This window comes from Limanda limanda, chromosome 19, assembly GCF_963576545.1.
Source record: "Limanda limanda chromosome 19, fLimLim1.1, whole genome shotgun sequence".
NCBI classification, from domain to species: Eukaryota; Metazoa; Chordata; class Actinopteri; order Pleuronectiformes; family Pleuronectidae; genus Limanda; species Limanda limanda.
The window spans coordinates 12,064,076-12,088,665 of record NC_083654.1 but is presented as its reverse complement, the minus strand read 5'-3'; the positions used below and the strand labels follow the sequence as shown (position 1 = coordinate 12,088,665).

General features: G+C 46.1%; 1 protein-coding gene across 1 annotated transcript; it reads left to right on the top strand.

Moving 5' to 3' along the window:
• Positions 1-1,014: 1,014 nt before the first annotated feature.
• arpp21 (cAMP-regulated phosphoprotein, 21) lies at positions 1,015-23,751 on the top strand. The gene is made up of 21 exons (XM_061092817.1): positions 1,015-1,720; positions 11,991-12,183; positions 16,780-16,945; positions 17,106-17,271; positions 17,396-17,434; positions 17,541-17,606; positions 17,805-17,916; positions 18,161-18,299; positions 18,712-18,849; positions 18,940-19,036; positions 19,151-19,243; positions 19,330-19,367; positions 19,469-19,525; positions 19,785-19,975; positions 20,985-21,131; positions 21,261-21,382; positions 21,504-21,578; positions 21,684-21,842; positions 22,064-22,166; positions 23,034-23,140; positions 23,245-23,751. Exons 4-21 carry the CDS (start codon positions 17,110-17,112, stop codon positions 23,401-23,403), a joined length of 2,004 nt encoding a protein of 667 aa, XP_060948800.1. The 5' UTR covers positions 1,015-1,720; positions 11,991-12,183; positions 16,780-16,945; positions 17,106-17,109; the 3' UTR covers positions 23,404-23,751.
• The last annotated feature ends 839 nt before the right edge of the window (positions 23,752-24,590 follow it).

The window sequence follows — 24,590 nt, the reverse complement described above, 5'->3', positions numbered from 1 at the left end:
GAAGCCTCGTCAGGCAGGTACATCACTTCCGTGAAGTGTGGTGTGAAGCTGAGATGCGAGAAGCTGTAAAAGGTAAAAATAACGCAGTGCTGAATTCAGGGTGTTAATTTGATCAGTCTCTCAGTTTACACGTTGCCGGTATCAGTGCTGATGATGTTGCTTCAGCGCCGCAGCTCTGTGCTCCTGGTGTTGTCTTTTCTTTTTTCCATAGAACCAAGATGCCTGAAATAGCTCTGATTGACAGGTATAGAGACACAGTTACTATAACAACTACCTCCTGGCTCTCATGAGCACTTCTCTCTCTCTCCCTCTCTCCCTCCCTCCCTCTCTCCCTCTCTCCCTCTCTCCCTCTCTCCCTCTCTCCCTCTCTCCCTCTCCCTCTCCCTCTCCACCTCTTCTCTTTTCATTTTCTTTTACCAGTGCTCCTTTTTACCCCTGTCTCCCTCTCACCCCCTCACAATGTGCATGTGTGGGTGTAGAGGGAAGAGATTATGAAAAAGAACTCGACTGCAATATTCCTTCACGCCGAGATGTTTGTGTTGCAGGATAGCGAGGCCTGGCACCAGCTACTGGATCTAACCTGAGTGGGTGTGGGGGGGCGAGAGTGGGAAGATGAAACATGGATTATACAACATGGGCAAATAAGCCTTTTATATTCGTTTCGTGTTTCCCTTTTGGTGTCTGTTCCTCTGTCAGGTTGTGCTGCTCCACTTGTGTAATCAAGGCAGTCCAATGTTCAGCATTCCTGCCTGTGTGTGCATGTGTGTGTGTGTGTGTGTGTGTGGAAGGGGGGGGGGGTGTTTTTGCATGCATGCACGCCCTCGTGTCAGAAAAGCATCACAGTGAGGCCACCCGATATGATGGGTGAATTTCAAGCACGATAGAATCTGGGGGGACTGACACCAGAGAGCACAGAGCGAGAGTGTTTGTGTGTGTGTATGTCTGTTGTGTGTGTGTGTGTGTGTGTGTGTGTGTGTGTGTGTGTGTGTGTGTGTGTACACTGCTGGGAAGAAGACGGACGTCATTGCTGCCACCTGCTACAGTAGGACAAAGGCCAAATGCACACACACACTTGCATATGCAGACAGCCAAGCGGAGGTCAAAGCAATCTCTTAACATAGCATTAATGATATGATTTACTTAACCTCCTTACACTGAAGCCATCCTGGACCCTCCACTTCCTCCTGTCAGTGCCCCCCCAACCCTCTCCCTCTCCTCCCCCCTCTGTCCCTGCCTCTCGTTTCATCTCTCCGTCTGTGAGTCATCACACAGGGTGAGAGGTCTCAGGAAAACAAGCTGCCAGAGTTGGACATAACATAACAATGCAGCACCTGTCAGTGTGTGTGTGTGTGTGTGTATGTGTGTGCGTGTGTGTGTGTGTGTGTACATGTGCATGCAGCTGTCTTGGTGTCTTGTCATCAGACGAATGCAGGGAACATATTCAAGTCTTACAGTAAAAGGCACACAGACCGTGTGTGTGTGTGTGTGTGCGTGTGTGTTGCTTTCTCTAGAAGTTCTTCTGCCGCTTTATTGATTGCTTGTCTCGCTTTGTGGCAGGAAATGAGATGGTGGGTCTCGCCACCTGTGTGACCCCAGCCACAGGGATCCTCTAATGATCTGAACTCGGCTGCCTGGGTCTCGTGCTGCATCCGGTTCCTCCGGGTTCCTCACTCGTCTCCGACCTGATCAATAGCGCACCCATCAGCCTTTCAGAAGACAGGTACTCCTATCCCCCTGTGTGTAGGTGTGTGTGTGTGTGTGTGTGTGTGTGTGTGTGTGTGTGTGTGTGTGTGTGTGTGTGTGTGTGTGTGTGTGTGTGTGTGTGTGTGTGTGTGTGTGTGTGTGTGTGTGTGTGTGTGTGTGTGTGTGTGTGTGTGTGTGTGTGTGTGTGTGTATGTGTGTGTGTGTGTCACATATCAAATAACGAGAGCACCTGTAGTGATCTTCACTGCCGTCTTCTTGTTGCAGAAGTTCACAATTTAAAAAACACTGAGCTGTGCATCAAGTTGCATGTATGAGTGCTTTAATATTGATCTTTGTGATGCTGCTCATTGACGAGTGGAACTCTGATCTGTGCTTCTGATGTTAACTTGTTCTGATCACTTCAGCCTGGTATTTCAGCGTCGTTCACACAGCAAAGGGTGATAATTCAGAATTAATTAGGCTACAATGCGCGAGGGGGGAAAGGCACAGCCCATAATAACACATATAAAACAGGATGGGATCTGGTATCCAAGTGCAGGGTATCCATAGAGACCGTTGCTATGGCGGAGAGAAATCTCACCTCATTAGGAACAAATATAAATAGCCCTGCGACTCAGCTTATGGTCATGATGCCCATGGCTGACGAGCAGCCTCAGGGGCTTCCAGGTCAGTCACACAGGATGAGAGCCGGGATGTGGAGAAAGAGGGAGTGATAAGTGAATAAAATGATTAAAGCAATTAGAAGGAAGGAAGGAGGGGAAAAAAATACGCTTCGGATGGAGGGAGGGAGAAGATCGAGGATGGGAGAAAGAGGGAAGGAGGAGGAGGAGGAGGAGGAAGAGTAGGAGGATGTATGTGTGGGGACAGATAGAGGACGGGTGAAGGGAAAAATGGAGCAAGAAAGAAAGTTTCTCAAGTGTCAACTGGTTTGCTTTTAATACTCTGAACTGAAAGTGTACATGGAGACCTCATAGTGTGAAAATCGATTTTCTTGCTATAAACGTTGAATTTGAGGGAGTGAAGCTGGATCTCTGTGTGTGTGCAGTGGGATTCACAGTGCGGCAGCGTCACATGAGCAGAGACACAATCCCCAAAAACAAGTGAGAGAGAAAGCTTGACTAAAATAGCAATAATGAGACGGTAAGAACCAGTTGTGATAATAATTTTTTTTTTTTCATCATCATCTCCAAGAACTGACTTTTTGCAGCGCCGGCATTTTCCTAGTGATGTACGTGACAAGAGGAGAGGAGAGGGGAGGAAATGAGGAGTTGTGGGAGGAAAGATGGAGGGAGGTGAGGGCTGCTGAGAGAGACAGAGAAAGAAAGAGAGAGAGAGGTTGACAACCTGGTGGAGAAGAGACGGATGGGAGGAAAAGAGAAAAGTGGAGACATCCACCAGTGATTGCATCAACAGGTCTGAGCCCCTCCAGGTATGCTGCAGTGCACCACAGTATTACTACACTATTGACTCATCCCATTGTTGACCATCCGAAGGTCCTGCATGGACTCTTATCCTCTCACTTCCTCTTTGTCTCTAATCAGTGTGTGTGCGTGTGTGTGTGTGGGTGTGTTTAGTCATCATTTCTCAGTGACATAAGACCAAAGAGGCTGTGTGCACTGCACTGTACTGTACATTGTGTCTTGTTTTAAACTTGGAGACCTTTTTTATACCTCTTTCTTTTATTTTGGCTCCTTTTCCCTGACACTGTATCAGATACTTGGACTCAGGGGCAAATCCAGGGGTGGAGCCAGGGGGGAACTGGCCCCAGCTGAAATCTGACTGAAGTGCTCCTGTGCTGCCAGCAGTCTTTTAAAAAGTCACATACTAACAATATTAACAATAAAAAAATTTTTTAAATTTGATGTTACAAAGGGTGAACAAAGAACAATATTCTAACAATTTTCAATGATATGTGGCTTAGCTTAAAGCTGTAGCGAGGACAGTGAACTAGAAATAACTTAAATGTGAATATTTGACCTCAATGGTTCTGCAGTGTTTTACTGTCCAGCATGAAATAATACTAAATTGCTGACACTTTAGCTCACTCTTGCTAATGCTACACTTCCAAAAATCACTTCTTCCTTGCTGGCGAAGAAGGGATTTCTGGGAAAAGACCATTTTCCCTGAATGGAACATACTTACTTTCACCTGGTCCTCTTCGTCCCTTGAGGATTGCAAGGCATCAACAATCTGCCTCCATCTGAGCCTGTCCTTGGTTACGTGTCAGACCTCTTCCAGTCTCTGACCCTTTCATGGCAGCTCAGCCGTTGCATTTCGGCGTTGGTTTCTTTTTGGGACCGATCCTGGTGATGTCCCAATTCGTTGGTTTGCGGTTCTGGTTCCATTCTGAGAACATCCCTGAGCAATTGTTTCTGCCAACTTCTGATCTCTAGCTCCACACTCTGGCTCTTCGTCTTCCTGTACAGATCTTCATTTGAGATCTGTTTTGAGGCGAGGATGTGGCTTATTTTCCTGAGGCATCGGTGAAACAAATTGAAAGACGTGGTTTCGTATTGGTACATTGATTCCCTTACTCGCCGATGCCAGACCGGGCATTTCCAGCTTCATCAGAGGCATTTCTGATGCTGCTGGTAGTATCAGAACATCAGTACTTATTGCATTATGAAAGCCTCTTCCTCGTCTCCTCTTTCCTACTTAGCTGCATTGAAATGCGGCCTCTTACATGTGAGACTATATTGAATCTCATAGGGAAAGTCAGGCAATCATCCATTTGCATCGTGGATGCCCCGACATTAGTGGCTGCTGCGTAGCCTTTGTAGATTTTCGGGCAAACTGATGGGTCAATTAAGGCAGGAAAAAGCAGGCTCCCTCCTCTCGATGCAAATAAACCTTAAAAGCTTGTTGCGGCGTTCTGTTCTTCAAAGCTAAATGGCTTTTCTCTGCCTTTGTTATGAACAGTGTGTTTTCAACCCTGGAACAAAGGTGTCTGCGGCGGCGAGATGAAAACTGCGACAACTGATGAAGATGGTATGGAGTTCAGACGCACATTTGTGTAGGCTGCCTAATTGAGGAGATTGTTTGATTCCTCTCCCACTGTGTTTCTCTCCCTCTGAAGACCTGTCAAACTCCACAATCAGCGAAAACAACGTGCATGGATGGGTTTGAGGAGGAGCTGGGGGGGAGAGAGTGAAGATGGAAAGACGGCATTTAGGAAGAAAAGGAGGGAGTTTACGCCCACCGAGTGAAGAGATGAGAAGACAGGCAGAGGAGGGGAGAACGTGTGGAGGAAGCAGGGAGTTGGTGCCAGAGCTCGTCAGCCTGTCAAGCATCCGTTATAGACCACAAACCCACACAGCCATTGCACTGCTGAGGTCTCTCACTTGACAGGTGCACTTTCTTCACCTTCACACACGATTCTTACACTCTATAGACGTGTGTAGGTGGCCACGGTTACGCACATCCAGTGTGAGCCCTGTCCGCAGAGCACAAGCCCAACTGGGATCCTTGGTCCCCGTGCGGCAGAAGGTGATCCACTGGAGTCACTGTCATTGATCAGAAAATAAAAGCAGATTCCTCTTAACTGAGGCTTCCTTCACCCCTACTCCCGAGTCACTCACTGTTTTAGCTCGGCGCTGGCACAATCTGAGTGTGTGAGCTCAGCCTAACCCACGTTTGCACCCATATTACTCCTCTCTGTGCTCATAGTTTTGTAATCCTGACTGCTGACGCACTGCATCTGAATTCATCATCCACTTTCCCTGGGGAGTTACATCAGGGATTCATGCACTTTTTGTTTTTCAGCATTTTTTTTTACATACCTCAAGTACCCGCACACGTACAGTGGCAAGGAAATTTACGTGAAACCCTTTGGAATTTCATGTTTTTCTGCATTAATTGTTCATAAAATGTAGATCAGATCTTCATCAGTCACAAGTTAAAAACTCACAAAGCATTATAATCTTGTTTGACTTGAAGGCATCCATTAATGTAAAGGGTGCATCAGAGAGTGCATACCTACAAAGCTACTGCCCTATCTCACCTTCTTAAAGAAAGTGATTCCTATATATACAATTGAATGGGTTCTTCCTAGTAGCAGCAGTTTTTGTGTAATCCTACTTACAAACAAACAAATGCTGACAAAAGCATAACCTCGGTTGTACGAACTAAGTGAACCTAGTGACCCTTGGTAAAACCTCTTTTAGCAGCAACCATTAGCTGTAGATTAGACTCTAGGGAATTCTGTCCATAGAGCTGCTTCCGCATTGATTGAATCCTGATAACAAACAAATGCAGATGAAAACACAATCTCCTTATTAGGGTTTTTTTCAGAATATAGGACTAGCTTTTGAATATCCCTTGTACTTTTCAAGGTTTTCTGCACAATTTAATTTACCAACTACCAGCAGATGTAAGCAGGTGTTAGCGGCCACCAGCAGATGTTGGAGATATAACAGCAGTTGTGCACATTGACGTCATCAAGTGTTTCTGCCTCCTAATCAACGGTATAAGGAGACGTTATACGCTGTAGGAGGACAGTTTGCAGGGTTTGGTTTAGGAAGCCATGTTCAGAGACGCTGGTAGTTTGTTTCCAAACATCATTTGGACCATTATTCTTACACCGAGCCAGACTTCATGAGAAAACAGAATCATACAAATTATGTATTCTTAATTAGGATTAATGTGGCATGAAAGAGAGACGGTGCCGCAGCATCTCACCGAGGTTAAGAAGCAAAGGAGGAGGTCTATTTGTCTGTATCTTGTCTGTGGCTGTCTAGTCACCCAGCCGCATGCTCCATCATAGTTTAAATATTCATAGTCCGCCCGCTGAATATTCATGAAGCCAACATTAATATGTATGAGCTTCACTTGTTGAGGTGTCACTCGATCTCTTGTACACACATGCACACAAAGACATTTACACACACTGAGGATCAGAGGAGGAAGCCATGTCTACTGATTCATAAGTGACGGTGTAAGTTACTGTGGAGCTGTGGTGCAGCTGTAAATAAAAAAGATGGCCTCCTATTTGTGTTCATCAAACATATAAAACTAGGGTTAGGTAGTAAAAAGAATATTGAGACACATTTGGGGAATTTAACTTTAACCCATCTCTGTTGGACGAGAACAATGATGCCACTCTCATGTTCATTCACTTGCTATATAGTCCATTGGTCGTACACTACCTTTCAAGATGCATTGTGGGAAATAAAGAGTGCACTATGTAGGGTCTTAAAAAACTTTGCTAAGCATCCGGACAAACAGTACAAAACGGCGAACTCACTTTTTAGCGTTAATTGAATATTGGACACAGCCTCTGACTCCAAATGTGCAAGATGGTGTCGAGAGGAGAGAAATGCAGCTAATGCAGCTTCATATTCATCATAGACACATGATAGCAACACTAAGCTTATCATTATGCTATATAATTATTATTTTGCTGGTGTGTGTTGTACAGCATGATAATAAAAAGTGTTGTTTAGGTGAATGGGCCGACCTCTGAGTAGCACGGTGCATGGTGGAGCAACGTGACACTCGTTTCCAAGGGTAAGGTTGTAGATGGATCCTTGACTTTATATGTCTCTGTCACAGAAGAGAGAGTGAGTTTACCCTCCACTGCCTCCCCGAGACCAGGGCCGCTCTAATGCCACTTCCAGTAAGATCTTTAAACAGACGTCCCTGCGCCACAGCCAGGCCCTGGAACTGATGTAACACTATGACACACAAATACACACAGACGGTCAGCTGTGCACTTTCTAATGAGGCGTGTTCATGTAACGTGCCACAACAGTGGAGGTATTTCTGTGCGTGTGTAACGGGAAACGAGCGCCACTGAGTCTCTGTGTTCTGCGTCCAGCATGCCAACCATTCTGCCAGTGTGTGTGTGTGTGTATGTGTATGTGTGTGTGTGTGTGTGTGTGTGTGTGTGTGTGTGTATGTGTGTGTGTGTGTGTGCGCGCGTGCGTGCATGCGTGCGTGTGTGTGTCTGTCTGTGGTTATCTGCATATCTCTGTGTATGTCTGTGTCTGTCAGTGCAAACTTTATATTATTTTCACACCTATGGACAAAAAAACAACACAAATTTCACTTTAACCGTCAAAATGATGTCTGCTAGGTCCTGGATGACGCACATCCTGAAGCTTGTGCTCAGTCATCTCTGTAGCTTGTGGTCGGGACAGCGGGTCTGTGACATTTTCCCCATGCAGTGTGTGTATGTTAACAGTGTTATACCTCCACAGAGCATTGTCACAGAAACCAAAGTTTTGCTGTCACAAGTTTCTTTAAACTGCCAAAACTCCCTGGAGTGACCACAACTGATTTATTCTCACTTATTGTAAGATTTATTAAGATGCAGTACAAGTGCAGTGGCTGAATTGAAAGTGACAATCAGTGTTGTTGAATAAAGAACAACAAATAACTTAAAATTCAAATCTGAATACAGATCTCGACCCCCTGGATTAATGTTTAATGCCTGGAGGTAACAGATGAGAGGCTGCCACATCTTATCAAACCCAGAGTCTGTCATGTACAAGAGCCTTCTGCTTTCAGGGGGGTGCTCTGTTGATTCATTCATTGAGACATAATCAGACCTCTCTCCGTGCAGTGCATGAGAATACTCACAGTAATAATGAAGCGATCAGAGAACTTTGTCATTTACATTGTTGAAAACAGCCCTGAGATTCCAAAGAAAACTGCGTTTGGTTCATTACAGATAATAATTAGTTACTTCAGAGTGCAAAGGGTGAAGCTGTGGAGTAGGATTTGCCTCCTCCAGCCCACATTTATCACAGTTCTCGGGTTATAGCTCCGTGTGTAATTTTGTCTTTGAATAATGAAGCCAGTGAATGGATTTGAACTGAATGAGACTGGATTTAATGGAACTAGAATGAATCTCTTAAGGACTCGATGCTCTTATCTCCTCACGGATCTGTGTTTCCACTTCACTTCCCTATTTGCTCTTGATTGCTTTCATAAAACAGATCGTTAAACTTCGTAGAAATACTGCAGTGTCTAGTAGGAGTTGTGTACAAGTAAGACGAGATAAAACCCGTTACACAGTAACCTTGCAGGCGTGCACATGGTTTCCCCATTTCTCTTACAACTCAGCGAGGAGCAGCCTGCAGTTACATGCAGATGAAGGTGACTTATTGTACATGCAGTTATGCCCATGTCCTTCAACTGCGAGGGACTATTAACAAGTCAAGGTTATGCAAATGCTGAAATTCCATATATTGGAGGAAGAATTACAATAGCTGCTGTCGCCAGAGCCCAACCTTAATTTGCTCTGAGATTCCAATCGAGCTGTGTATGGTCACACTGACCCTGGTTTTTCAATTTAAGAATGAACACCAAGAAAATAAACTATGAAAATCAAATTAATAATCATTATTTCATCATACCAGGAAGGAACTAAAATGAAGATTTGATTAACTGTGCAAAATGGCCAACTAGTGCTGTGACCCTTAAAATCCAGTATTACTGTCTATTAACTGTTTTGTGCAAAGGAAAAAAAGTATACACTGATATAATAAGAGCTATTATAGCTTAATTATCATAGGTTAGAATCAAGGGAGGTCCAGTTTTGCCCAGTTTTTCGCCCCTTTGTCAAAATCTAAATCCTTTATCACTTTAAGTTCCATATTTCTAAATGAATAGGTTAAATCTAAAGATCACATAGAAAATCTGGCACTAGGTATTGTTACGACATTAGAATGATAATTAAATATACATTGCATGGGAAGGAATGGGAGGATTAGCGGGGGCCGGACAGCTCATTCCTTCCCCCGGAACCTCAGCAGGTTTAACTCGGCCACGTTCCATTTCATTATCAGGGTTGCAGACCTCACCGAACTTGGACATATGACATCAGAAATTCCAAATAGGACCTGGCTGCAATACTCGTATGAAGCTTGGTAGCGCTCATCAAGATGTCATCCACGTAACAAGATACCTTATTACTCGGGCCTGTGTTGTAACCGTAGAAAGCAACAGGCGGATGATTCAGATGCAGAGGGACTCGGTGCTGCAGGTGGGTGTAAACACTGTCTCCTGCTGAGAACACTGTGGACTTGTCCTGCGAATACAGACTCATCACGCATGTTTGTGGATTTCCTTAAAGCGAACACGGATATTTTTAGACTTCATATTGTGAAGTTTGACAGTATTTTTTCCAAATCGACTCACCACCACTATCAATTAAAAAAACCTCACCTGAAGTCGACAGGATAGAAAGGCAGAAAAAAGGGACCCACCTGTTTGGACTCAACTGTAAAAAAATATGCATGGGTGGATTTATTTGTATCTGTACCATGCATTTGCCAGACAAATAAAAGTGTATTCATTTTTCCACAATAAGAGAACTTTAAATAATCTTCTACATCTATTAAATACATGTCATACCAGCAGTGGCTCTTAAGACATTTGAGGTGACATTATGGAATTTAATCACAACTCATCGTGCAAATAAACCAACTTCATCGCACTCTCTCTACAGCAAATATAATGTTGGTTACACATAAAACTTTTCAACACAACTCCTCTCTGACCTTTTGTATTTTAATCCAGTTTAGAACGATCTGTTGCAGTGCAGCCAATTAACTGTACAATCTGTTCTGTTTACTTTATGTGCAGAGTGTTTAAACCGTGTCCTTACGAGAACTGAGAACTCTCTTCTCAGCTGTTGTTGTTGTTGTTGTTGTTGTTGTTGTTGCTGTTATTATTATTATGAAAGACTGGTGCTGCTATCATTAATAACAGCTGTCTCTCGTTCTTCTTCCCCCTCCCCCCACTCTCACATCGTTCTCCTCTCCCCGAGTGGAGGCAGATGAGTGTGGTTCTGTTTCTTCCTGTTAAGGTGTTTACTTATTGTTGAGACTTTTGGTTTCTCTACACAACACACTGAGGTCTCACTTTGTAAAGCGAGTGTGATAATACATGTTGTGATTTGGTGTCTGTGGGCGGGAGAAGGGGGGGGGGTGTCTTGCTCCTTAGGGGGGCCTCTTTTCTTGTGCATGTTCCTGTTGTCTTATATAATTACTGCAGCTTACACTGCAAAGATGAGTTTTGGTTATCTTTTATAAATACATAATGGAGGATTTATTTTTGAGTCTCCCTCCTTACGTCAGTTCAGGATATGTTTCAGGGCTGAGGGAGCCTGGAGATGGAGGGATGGAGATGAAGGGAGGGATGGTGGGAGGGATTGAGATGTAGAGATGAAGGCAGAGAAGGAGATGGAGGGATGAGATGCGCGATGGTGAGATAGAGATGAAGAGATGGAGGGATAGAGGGAGGGAGGGATGGAGATGAAGGGAGGGATAGAGGGAGGGATTGAGATGGAGAGATGAAGGAAGGGATGGAGATGGAGGGATGAGATGAGCGATGGTGAGATAGAGATGAAAGATGAAGGGATGGAGATAGAGGGATATGGAGATGGAGATGGCGAGATGAAGGGATGAGCGATGAAAAATGAAGGGATGGAGGGATGGAGATGGAGAGAATAGTCGGGGACAGAGAGAGAGAGATGAGTGGGAGCTGTTGTAGCACCAGCTCTCGTACATTCCTCTCGAGTGTGTGGGCGTGTGGCTTAAGGTTCAGAGCTGTCAGCGCTCCTCACCCCTCCTCTCACCTGTCCTCTTCTCCTGTCCTCTTTCCTCTCTCCTCCTCTTCTTCTGTCCTCTGTCCTCTGTCCTCCTCTCCTCTCCTCTCACCTGTCCACCTCTCCTCTCCTCTCCTCACCCCTACTCTCACCTGTCCTCTTCTCCTGTCCTCTGTCCTCTCTCCTCACCCCTCCTCTCACCTGTCCTCTTCTCCTGTCCTCTTTCCTCTGTCCTCTCTCCTCACCCCTCCTCTCACCTGTCCTCTTCTCCTTTCCTCTTTCCTCTCTCCTCCTCTTCTTCTGTCCTCTGTCCTCCTCTCCTCTCCTCTCACCTGTCCTCCTCTCCTCTCCTCCCCTCACTCCTCCTCTCACCTGTCCTCTTCTCCTGTCCTCTGTCCTCTGTCCTCTCTCCTCACCCCTCCTCTCACCTGTACTCTTTCCTCTGTCCTCTCTCCTCACACCTCCTCTCACCTGTCCTCTTCTCCTGTTCTCTTTCCTCTGTCCTCTCTCCTCACCCCTCCTCTCCTCTTCTCTCTCCTCTCCTCTCGTCTCGTCTCCTCTCTCCTCACCCCTCCTCTCACCTGTCCTCTTTTCCTGTCCTCTGTCCTCACCCCTCGTCTCCTCTCCTCTCTCCTCTCCTCACCCCTCCACTCCTCTCCTCTCCTCTCCTCTCTCCTCAACCCTCCTCTCTCCTCACCCCTCCTCTCCTCTCCTCTCCCCTCCCCTCCTCTAGTCTCTCCTCACCCCTCCTCTCCTCCTCACCCCTCCCGCTCGCTCCGACGCAGACAGGCAAAAGGCGGAGGAGGAGCATCGGACCTCCACAGTCCACAGACGCCCGGTGTCGGTGGCAGTCGGTCGGTCGGTGGTCGGAAGCACACGGCAGCACAAGCCCCAGCGGAGGGAGGGAGACTCCTCGCAGCTCCACGGTAAGAGCACTGACACTCACCGCGGCGGATGACGCCTCCTGCCTTTGGCGTGTCACTCCGCCGACGCTTCTTGTCGCCTGGTGCCCTCTTGACCGCACTTTCCCGATCTGATTATTATTACAAAAATCAGACAAACCAAAACAGAAACAAATATTACGATGACGGGTAAATAACGAGGCAGGAAGTCCGGAGTGAACGCGGCTACATGAGGGTCTAACTCCAGTGATCAGTCGCAGTTGCCCCCGGATCTCTACCGGCCGCGACACCGATGAATGAAAGATAACTGACGCTTCCGGGCCGGTAAATGTGTGTTATTGTGTATAATCTTTAACCCGACTTGTGTGACGTTGACCCGCTGGAGCTCGAACTGTGTTTATTCACCGGGAGGAACCGTTCCATCAGCTCGGTCTCTCTGTGTTTCCCGTAGCTCGGGTGTGAAAATTTGAGTTTAAAAGCCGGTTCCAGTCACGGTTTCCCTCGCTTTTTCAACGGCAGGTTAGCGTGTCTTGATATGAGCTGTTACATGAATTACCCCCTCGCCCCCCGGGTCTCCTCCTCCGCAGCCCACCCGCAGCTGACAGCCCGGTGAAGCCCCGGAGCAGGAGGTCCTCTCCCCGCCGGCCCGGGAGTAAAAATAGCCCGGAGCTCCAGCTCGGCCCGGGTCCGTGTAATGCGACACAGACACACAGACACACAGACACATGTCCGTCTTCCTCTCCGTGTGAGGACACGTATTGACACAATGCACCTAACCGAAACGATCGCAGCTGACTAACCACGACGTAAACCGTATTGTCATTATAAGTTTAATCAATACTAAATAACTTTGAAGCTGTGGAGACTAAGAATGTCCGCATAAACAATTTGAGTCCGAATTAGTCCTCACAACTACGTGCACACACTCAAGTTTGCGCAGCGATCCTTGTTAGGACCCTGCCTTGACTTTCATTCATTGTGGACAGTCTAATTAAAACCTGATCCTGAACCTTAATTATGACCACTTCGTACCGAATCATAACCGTTACCCCCAAAACAGATCGCATTTTACCACCAGCCTCAACCAGGACCTCAGAAATTATATTCTCGCCTAATTAGGACCTGGCTTTACCCCGGTCCCCATGAGGTACACTGGTCCTGATTTGAGTCCTGATATGCTGGAGAGGGTCCTGAAGATACAACAAAAACAAGTACACACATGCCTACACACGGGTCCCACTACCCCCAAAGTAGATCACACTTGCTCCATCCAGCCTTGTCACTGCTTGGCCCCGTTATGTGTGTTAACAGGATGCCTCAGAGTTGTGCATGAAGATGACACCTGTTTCTTTTTGTCATACTCAACACATCCTCCATTTAAACGTGTGTGTGAGCACAGTCACGCAGTTAAGATGGCATCCGGTTTTTAAAAAAAAATTATTGTAATCGACAAACGGTGCTTAATTTTGTGTGAAGTCGCCCTTTAAAAGCATCCCTGCGTACTACTGCGTGTTGTGTGCATATGGTTGTGTGTATGTGCTGGTATTCCCCCCCCCCCCCTCAGCTCAGGTTTGAGTTTGCAGCTGTCGCACCCACAAGGCGCTGCGGTGATAAGACTGCTGTGGCTGCCCAGGTGCTTGGAACTCAAAGGACAAAATAACCTAAATTCCTCCAGCAGCCTACTTTCTGTTCTTCGTCTTAAAGTGGAGGGCGAAATAATTCATGACCTGTTTTATTTGACTCGAATATGCTGCGGCGAGGAGGTGAAGTAGAACCTGCCCAGAAATAAGATGTCTCCTACAGCTGCAGATGTTAAAAAAAAAAAAAAAAAAATAAGAAAGGTGAACAGCACAGAGTATGCAGCAATATTTCAAACACAAAGCCATAAATCCTGTTTATGAGAAAACAATTGTAGCCCTATTAGAGGCTCAGGGGGGAAAAGCCCTGTGCGCGTTATTGATAAACAAAGCGCCACAGGCTCCGAGTTTGCCTCAAACTTCTCAATTATTATTTCAAACCAGAGAGACCTGCTCTTTTCAGTTTTTAGTCTCTCGCCAAATCGTTTCCTAATGAGCTTCCAGTCCGCCTTTTAAATGCAGCTGCCGCCTCAGAGACAAAACACAAACAGCAGCTTCTGTGGCCACAGGCGATGATGATGAAGCCTGGTTTTTATAGGTTTTTCTCACGATGGAAAACTGCAAATGAAATACTAAAAGAAGGAAAGCAGACTGGCAGACCGTCCTTAGGAATTGCAAGATATGTAGATAAATGTCTACTAGAGGATGAACAGAAGGATATACAGTGTGCAATGAGAGACGTCTTTGTTAAACAATGCAACAACCACTGTAATCCTGCTGTTCACAGATACATTCTCTGCGGTCTTAAATATACATTGGATGGCACTGGACTTAAGGACTTAGTATCACTTGCTTGAGCTGACAATGACCATCTAAAGTAGCTTTTGGATGTTGTCCCACTGGCCCGCCTGTGTGTCAGTGTGGATGAGCCAGGCAGCTTTTGGCTGGAGAAGAAAGGTGTCCTGGTGAGTAAGTGGCTCCGAGGCTGGAGGCTTTGGGGAGAGCAGCAGATGGATGATGATGTAGCGGGTACTGGCGCTCCCTGCCTCCCGCCGCCATCCGTCACGCGCTAATGATCGTGTCACACCTTCTCCCCGGGCGGCCGGGCTGCTTCTGCAGCGCTCAGCTCAAAAATCTGGTCGCTCCACTCAAATCCCGTCTTCACGGACGTTGGCTGAAAAGCCCGGAGACAGACTGTGCCGCAAGCCTCTCCGTCACCAATTCCTCGCTTCTCTCCATCGCCTGCCTTCACCCCTCTTCACCTTTAAAGTCCCCGCAGACTGTTCCCTCATCTCTCCCCATCCCTCGCCTCCCTCGCCTCCCATTAATCTTGTTTTCTGTGTAGTGTATGTCGTTCTTTCTCCTCTGTCTTCTTACACAGTGTTCCCATTCCTCTCTGATTGCTGTACAGTCACAGCTCTCATGCAGTTCGATACCTCCATTCCTCCTCTTATATTTTATTCACTTTTTCTTTAATTATAACGATTAAGAGACATTTATCACTTCTATCCCTCTTCTATGCCTGAGGTCGGCCACAGTGCAGCACATGTGGAGCTGCTCTGCTTGGTCAAAGGACAGCTCAACAGGAGCCTGTCAACAGCACGTGAGGAGAGTTATTGTGTCCTTTAGAGTGTTTATATGACTCCAGATCGTGTTCTCTTCCCTGGACTGCAGCAGACACATCCCTGCAGCATCCAGCTCCGATAAACAACCAAGCCACGACTCACCAGTAGATTCATTAACGATGAGACGGCTGATTATTCCCTGATTAGTTGCCTTGTCTATAAAATGTCAGCGATGAGCAAATAAAATCCTGATCATATGTGACGGAGAAAATTAGTAACCCTTCACATTTGAGAAATTGGAACCAGGAAAGTTTAAGTAATTTTCTTCCTATGAAAATAATTTTCGCAAAAAATGTCCGTCCATCAATACATCAATACTTATTGAGAAAATTTCACTTTCAAGATAAATCTTTCTGAGAAACCTTCATGCGTAATGTTTTTTTCAATATTTCAGGGACATTAATCAATATATTTACCTATATATCAATAACAAACATGAATATGCATCACACCACAAACAGATTTTTTTTATCAAACAAACCAACCAAACGTCAGTATTGTTTACTGCCTTTGCAAATATATTAGGACAAATTGTGCATTTTTATGATGATACCTAACACATCGTAAAGTTGCTGGAAGCAGCACGTGCAGGGATCTCAGACGCCGCCCCTCCCTACTAAGAATATTTTGTTCTTGTTGGAATCGCTGCTGTGGCGTATTGTGTTTCATTGAGGCGGTGTTGCTTTGCTTGACTTTAGAAGTAAACACCACTTGGTACATGCGCTTAGAGGGGCCTTTTAAAAAAACTGCTCTTATCTCCATTCGGGTGTTAAATAACCATGCTGTGGGACTCGGCATCCCCCGAGCTCATTATCCTGTCCCAGGTGTTACAGCAATAAGAGTCCCCATGAGCTCTATGTTACAGCGGAATGCGTCCCCGCTGAACGCAGTTGGCCCTTTGAACAAAGATGGTGGAATGCCACTTCCAAAGTTTTGTCTGTCCCTTTGGTCTTAGCAGTATTCTCACCGGCGGGATTACAAATTCAGCCCAGCATTCTGGGAATATCAGCGGGGGCGGATCAGATGATACCCTCCACAGCTGCTGCTTCTAAGAAAAGCCCGAGGGCAAACTCTAAACACGCACACACTCCAGACATGCGTTCAGATGAGCCACACACATGTAAATACACAGGCAAATACCGCGTCCAAGGCACAGGCCTGTATGTTACGGTCACAGACGCACAGGCCCAGTTATAGTTCATTTACGGTAGCAATTAACTGTCCAGCCTGGGGAGTGTCTGGGACCGAGGTTAATACACACAGGCATCGGCTGAGCTACTTGACATCTTTCCCAGCAGCTATTCTTTTATGCTCGAGCAACTGTTCCGTATGAGTGTGTGTGTGAGTGTAGTGGTGTTTCTGTTCTACAATGACCACTCAACACGTTTTTTTTCTCCTGTGTTTTTCAATCTCTTCAGGCTGTTTTCCATTGACCAGTAAAGAGCCAGCAGAGAGACAAGCGGTATAGAAGGCGAGCACGGGCGGAGAGAGAGAGAGAGGATAATTGCGTTTCTGGCTGCCCTGTGGGAACATGGGATATATGACCTCATCATTCACCTGTGAGGCTCTCCAGTAAACAACTAGGTTCGGAACAGCAAACACACATACACACATACACACATAGACACATACACACATACACACATAGACACATACACACATGCAGGCAAAGATATTTCTACACAGTGAAAAAGGCAAAAGGCCCACAGCAGACCCGGTCAGCATTTTTTTTTTTTTTTTTCAGAAAGATGACTGAGGCCGCTGTCCAAAGTGCAGATGTCCTCCTGAAAACCTGCGATGTGACACCATGTGATGTCATCGGCTGTTCCCCCCCGCCGCCATGCCTGCCGCTCTGCAACCAGAGGGAGGAAGAGGAGTGCCGCCATGACAGCAAGAAGCCGGAGCAGCAAGTAAGTGACACAACCATGCCTGGCGCTAAGTACCACATTAATAATATACCACCAATTTATGCAGCCCTCCACACCACCCCCCCTCACATGCTCACTCCATGACAAATTGTGTCCTTACTCGCAGAAACACTGTAACCAGGTGCAGCCAAAGAAAAAAGTGAAGGTAAGCTAAAATAATTGCGCCGCTCATTATTCATCCTCACTGAAATATCGATTGCATTACACTCTATGAATATGTTATAATGCGTGTGTGTGTTTGTGTATTTTAGGCAAAAGGAAAGTTAATGCGCAGTATGGCCGTCTGCGAAGAGTCCTCGCCATTCGAAGAGATCCAGGTAACATCCACATCATCATCATCTTCCTCCTGCTCCTCCTCCTCCTCCTCCTCCTCCTCCTCCTCCTCCTCCTCCTCCTCCTCCTCCTCCTCCTCCTCCTCCTCCTCCTCCTCCTCCTCCTCCTCCTCCTCCTCCTCCTCCTCCTCCTCCTCCTAATGTTCATCCACACACTAAAATTATTCTTTATTCTCCTCTCAGGAATCTCCAGACACGATCATCTCATCTAGCTGCCATGACAATGAGAGAACATCCTGTAAGGAGGAAGAGCAGGAGAAGAGCGCAGATCCAAAGAAACATTCACTGTCCAAAGGTGTGTGTGTGTGTGTGTGTGTGTCTGTGTAACCGCCTGTGTGCGTGTCTGTGTGTGTGTTGTGATTGATGTCTCATAAAAGAGAAACAGGAGAAAACAAATAAAATGTAATAAAGTGGAATTCTGTGCCACTATTCAGATGCAGTTCTCTCGGGGTGTTTTGATATTGCAGTGCGCTTTTTTTGCGTTATTACATTTATTGTCTCGTAACTCATCCCGCCCGCCTGTGTCACCGATCTCTCAGAGTCCAGCGCGGAATACACCGACTCCACCGGCATAGACCTGCACCAGTTTATCGTCGACACCCTCAACAGCAACCCCAGAGACCGGATGATGCTGCTTAAACTGGAGCAGGACGTGACTGACTTCATCGGCAGCGATAGGTGTGTGTCTGTGTGTGTGTGGGTGGAGCAGATTTCATAACCTCATTGTGCTATCTACCTTTTTAATGTGCTGAAATGCTGCTTAAATTGTGTTAATTGAAAATATGTTTTTGTTTAGCTGACTTACTACAATTCAGTCCAAACAGCTCATTTAGCGTATTGATCAATGTATTGATCTGGTTAGGTTAGTGTGGGCGTGTTTGCACCACAGGGGATGAAACTGGATTAAAGCCACACACAAAAAAATACTACGAGTCTCACTTTACCTCCTTCTCTCTCCCTCTCCCTCCCTCCCACTTTCATCTCTGCCTCCTTCTATCTTCCTCTCTGCCTCCCTCCTCCTTTCCACTCTCAATCCCTCCTCCCTTTTCATCCCGCCTCTCTCTTTCCGGCCCATTTCTATCACCCTCAGCCCCTTTAAGAAGTTCCATCAAATGTCGTCCTACCACCGTATGCTGGTCCATCGGGTGGCGGCCTACTTTGGCATGGAGCACAATGTAGACCAGACAGGCAAGTCTGTCATCATCAACAGGACCAGCAGCACACGCATGTAAGCATCTATTATGTTTCTGTGAGTGTACGCATGTGAATCCTTGCCTGTTCGTGTGGACTTACAATCGTTGTTACTTTGTCTTTAAAGACCGGAGCGGCGCTTTTTGGACGAGGTGCAGGACAGGACCGATGAAATCCACTGCTGGAAAATGATCTTGAAGAGAGACAACAGCTCAGATGATCAGGTTTGTCTCTGCTCCTATATCTATAGTCGCCCGTCTCTACGGACTCTACTCCCGCGCTTGACATTTATTGCTTCGCGTCAGCAAATTGACTCGTTCTCATTACTCGCTTTGCAGACCCGAAACCAACCCTTTCGAGAGAAGCACAAGTCAGTGGAGGAGAGGGAGGAGGAGTACCAAAGAACACGAGATCGAATCTTTAACCAAGAGGTGAGACAAGGACACAGAGGGAGATGAGGAGAAACAAGACGGAGACAGAGGGGAGACCTGCTAATTTCTCTGCTCTTGTGTTACAGCCTCTTTACACCCAGGAGAGCGCCCATGTAGAAACCAGGTAACCTTGCCTGTGGTGCATTTTCTCCACGTGCATTTTCAATTCTTATATTTAGCTGAGAACATTGATATATGTGTGTGTGTGTGTGTTTCTGTGTACAGGGCTGTGGAGGAGTACAACCCATATGCTGAAACCCAGAGGAGAAGACAGCTCTTCAGGTAAAGCTCTGTCGGCAAAGTGTGGTCATTCATCATCTTAATCTGATCAGCCTGGCTGCCCCAGACTGTCAGAGTCTGCAGCAGGAACACAAAGAGGACCTTTATTTGTGTGTGTTTGTCCGTGTGTCATTAACTGAAGCAAAGTCTTTTCAGATAATTTACGTCGATGAATGTCATGTTAAACCCTCGGTGCATCACTGTGCCGGAATCGAACCACTTTTGAATGAGGTTGTGGGATAATTCTGGATGTGCCCCACAGGAGGAGCCGCGGCAGCTCGGGCTCCAGTTTGACCGGCAGCAGCAGGCAGAGCAGCACCGACACCGACTGTCGCTATGGCAACGAACCCCAACCCTGGAGCAGCACAGACTCTGATTCCTCCTACCAGTGGACAGGCCCCGCCCCCAAACCCCGTCAACCTGCCAACCACAGCTGGGAGGGACGCGGTTCAGGTGCGTCCTCGGAATTAAAATGTAGTGACTTTTTCATCGCCTCTCATGTCACACCTTGGATGTGTAAACTCAGAGGGTGAGACACTTTGCTCCTCTTCTCCTGCGAGCCAGAGAACTTATCGCCCAGACTTCATCACCGCGCCGCACTCGGGGAAAATCGCTGCTTATAAATTAGCAGGTTTTTTATCTTTTTTTTTTAAATCAGCAGCACCTAATTAACAAAAAACCCCGTGGAAGTTCTTCTGGTGCGAAAAATTGAGCCCAATCCACGAATGTTCACACCGAGGCTGTAAATTTTCACACGACACCTCCAGACTTCATCGCATATTCAGGAGGAGACGTACATCATCGCCGAGGCTGGGGGGGGGGTGGAGTGTGAGGTTCATCAGACTGAGATGTTTTAACCCCTTATTGCCTGAATTAATTTCAAATTATATAAAAAAAATATGTGTTTTTGGCTGTCATACAGATGCTAAATTAAGTGGAGATTGTTTATTTCAATATAGCATATACCATCGATATAAAATTTAGGTATGAGGCAAATTAGCGACATTAGGCATAATAGGGCATAATCGTAATTTAACAAATTTTCCAGTCTCTTGTATGTAAATTATTATATTGATGCTGCTTTTGCTTGAAATTGAATAACAACATATATTTCTGTGCAATAATTGCTGTTCCATCAACACAGTATTTAAATACAGCTTAATATCTCAAAATAACTTTGCTGCACAGTACCAAGGGGCTAGTATGTATTTTCCACTCTGACCACTAGATGGCTGCAGAGTACTTCCAATACCGTCATGGTATGTGTAGTATTCATACCATCAGGCATTAGTGGGATAGAAACACCGGAATGGAGTTTGAGGCAAATTAGCGACATTCGTCAACAAGGGGTTAAGGGGGATTTGTCATGTGTTGTGATATTAAAGCTTCCCTCTCTCCTCTCTCCTCTCTCCTCTCTCCTCTCTCCTCTCTCCTCTCGTTCTTCCTCTGCTGTGACTCTCAGGCTCCGTCGCTCTGTTCAGACTGCCACCTGCCGGCCCCCACCCCCACCCCCCCTCTCCGCCCATCGCAGAAGAGCCGGCTCACAACTCTGCCTACATCATCGAGAACGGGATCCCACCTGGCAGCATATTAGTGAACCCACAAACTGGTAGATAACACACACACACACGCTAACACACACACACACACACACATATACACGTATACACCAGTGAGGTTTTTGCACACACCACACTTGAACTAAATGATCACACTCAACCCCCCCCCCACCCCCCAGGGCAGCCATTCCTGAACCCTGACGGATCCCCCGCTGTGTACAACCCACCGGACGCTCAGCAGCCAATCAGGAGCCAGCCTCAGCTGCAGGGCTCTCTGCCTCAGCAGCAGCCACAGCAGCAGGTAGCCAGCGCTCAGCAGGAAGTGTTTCACAATGCCGGATATGTTCACGCATGAACGTACACACAAATGTCAGTGATTGTGCCTTTATGTGTGTCTCCACGTGTGTGTGTGTCTCCCTCAGGTGCTTCAGTACTCGTCTCTGTCCTACGCCGCTCCTCAGATGTTGCCTGTCACTCCCTCACAGCCGTACTCCACAGTAAGTATCACTGCACAGGCCGACAGCTGCTTCACACATGTGTGTTTATGCAGAATGCGTGTGTGTGAGTGGGGGGGTTTTGACCTTCTTTCTTTTGACGGACAGATGGAGGACTTCTCCTCGCAGTTCGCTCGCATGCCAGGGAGCTGTCAGTCACCTGCTGAAGCCCCGCCTCTCTACCCTCCCAGTCAGGGTTACATCTATGCAGCTCCTCTCCCACCTGCCCTCCCCCTCCCCCCCAGCTACTGCCAGCCCTCACCTCAGGTAGGGAGACCAGCAACCAACGCGATCCATATCTTTTTTTTCCACTTCTTTGCTGACACCTCACATAAAAACGCTCGTCTTGTGACTGAAGTGATGCTGTTTAATGAAGGCTGCATTGATCGAGCATTCACTCCGACACAGAAATCCTGCTGTTCAAAGGAAGAATTTAATGCTACACAGGGGAAAAGTCATATTTTTGATTATAATATATTATCCTGTAGGTGCCTGTGTTTTACTACGGCCAGTACCCTACCTCAGCTCAGCAAGGATGCCGGCCAGTCTCACCCAGCCAGCACATCCACAGCCAAGTAGCACAACCAACAGGTACTTTCCACCATCTGTGTGTGTGTGTGTGTGTGCGTGTGTGTGTGTGTGTGTGTGTGCGCACTCGAGTATGTGTGAAAAAAGCACAGACTGTGGCAGTAGAGGAGGGGGCCGTTACACTGTCAGAGATGTAGTCTGAGGGTCTCACAGTGAACCGGTCTCTTTTCCTGCTGCTTCTTTTCTGCGCAGGGATAAAGACCAAAAAGACGATCACACCTCAACACTGTGTTAGATTTTACAGTTAATCACAAACTGCTGCGTCCTCACTTCTCAGTCAACACCTTCTTAGGCTCCAGTATCTGTGAAAACAGCTCAAACTAATGTCTCGAGTTTTGTTGTTGTTGCTGTTATGATCAATGTCGACAATAAAGATGTATATCGAACCAAATCCACTGCTGCTATATAAATTATGTAATATTCTTTAATTTCATCATTGAATTTAAGTAAATGATTATAAAACAGAGTACCCGCAGCCATTAAATAATGAATAAAGGACAAACCGATTATAGCGATGGCCGTAAAGGTGTTGGCTGAAGCTGAAGCTTATAACATGCATCCTATATTAACACGATTAATAAACTCACTTCATTTTAAATACAGGTTATGTACATGTGCAAATGTTTTTTGCTGTATATATTTTCTTATTAACAAATAAAGAATTTGTGGATAAATTGCTAAGCGCTTATTTATTTCAGAATGTTTGTACTAACGTTATATGTTAACAAGCTTCATGTTGTTCTCCACAGCTCTTTCTCATATGTGCTTATTTAACTCGTGAGCTCTTTCATGACTTTTCTCTTCAATTCAAACGAAAGGCAGGGATCAAATATATATATTAATAGTTTTCTTATTTACATGTGTTTGCAGCAGGTTACCCTCCCACTGTGGGGGTGCAGCAATCCTCCCACACTCAGGCCCAGGCTGTGCTGGGGACCTACCCACCAATGGCCTCTCATCAGTGTAGCATGGTTCAGGTAAACACAGATCAACCACGGGTGCCACTCCGCGTCAGTGTTGAAGTTCACAAAGTGCGTGTGCAAGCAAATTCTTCGCTCCAACTTTAAATTCCGTCCTGCAGGGGGCCGTTCCGGTGTCCTACCCCCAGAGTAAAGTTGTGACTGGGGTGGGCGGGGAGGTGGGCTACTGCATGGTGGCCCCCCCGTCCTCCCACCACGGCGGCTGCCATCCTCCCAGCTGCACCAGCCTCGGCGCTCCGGCCTGGAGCGCACAGTACTGATGCGGCAGCAGCGGATGGAGCGATGATAATTGTGGTTCCTGCGTGACCTCAACGCACACACTTAACGCAAACGCCTTTTTATTTTCCACTCTCCCCTCCATCCCTCCCTCCCTTCTCCCCTCCCTCCCTTCTCACCTACACCCCCTTCTTCCTGACGATGCCCACAGGGCTCACTGTTCACACACACACACACACACATAAATGTACCACTGTACCAAAGCTTAATAGTATATATATCAGAGCTGCTGTATTGAATGCATTATTTATATACACAAATGGAGTTTTATAAATATATTATAAATTATATACTGTGTTTTAATGCACTGTGTGAAGAGAATAAAGTGTTATTGCTGGAGTGACACGGTCGCCTTTCTTTGTCGTCCTGGCTCTTCATGTTCATGTTGGCGATGATGTTAACGGGGGAGGATACAGCCGTGATGAGACATACATCAGGACAGAAAGTGCTTCATACACTCAGAGCATCAAATAGAAACATGGTGGTGGTGGTGTGTGCACAGTGGGGGAGCACAGATAAGGCCTACCACTGAGATCACTAATGGGAGATGAATGTCACTGCATTAAGATGTGAATAACTAACGAGCACACGAAACATGTTGATCATTGGGGACGTTTGGTTTTCTTTACGAAGCACAAGACGTTCACCCAAAGAGATTGTGATGACGTTCAGGCTCAAGTCAACATGACATGTGTTACATTTTATAAAAATAGCAAAGAACATTTCCAGTTACCACCCCAGATTAAGCTGCAGGAGAATTTCTATTTTGAGACTTGAGCGCCCCCTCCTGCTCTAACACTCTCTGTGCACCATCCTAACATTTACGTAAAGGAAAACAAGTAATGTGATGTAACCAGATAATTTACTCCTTACTGAATAACTAGAGCACTAGTGTTTATTTATATAAAGGAATGCAGCTAAAATTAGTTTCTATTGTTATTTAATCTGCTAATTAGCTTCACCATCAACCAATTAATCAACTCTTTAGTACAGAAAATAGTGCAAAGTTGCTCTAATTATTAGCTTTGTCCTAAAAGAAATGAAACGTTTCTTAATTTGTAAATTTGTATGTAAATTTTTGACAAATTGTGAAACTGGAGTAAAGTCAAATTAGGGCAGTTTTCATTAAAATATTTGCAAACAATTGATTAACCGATCAGCAAGATTTGTG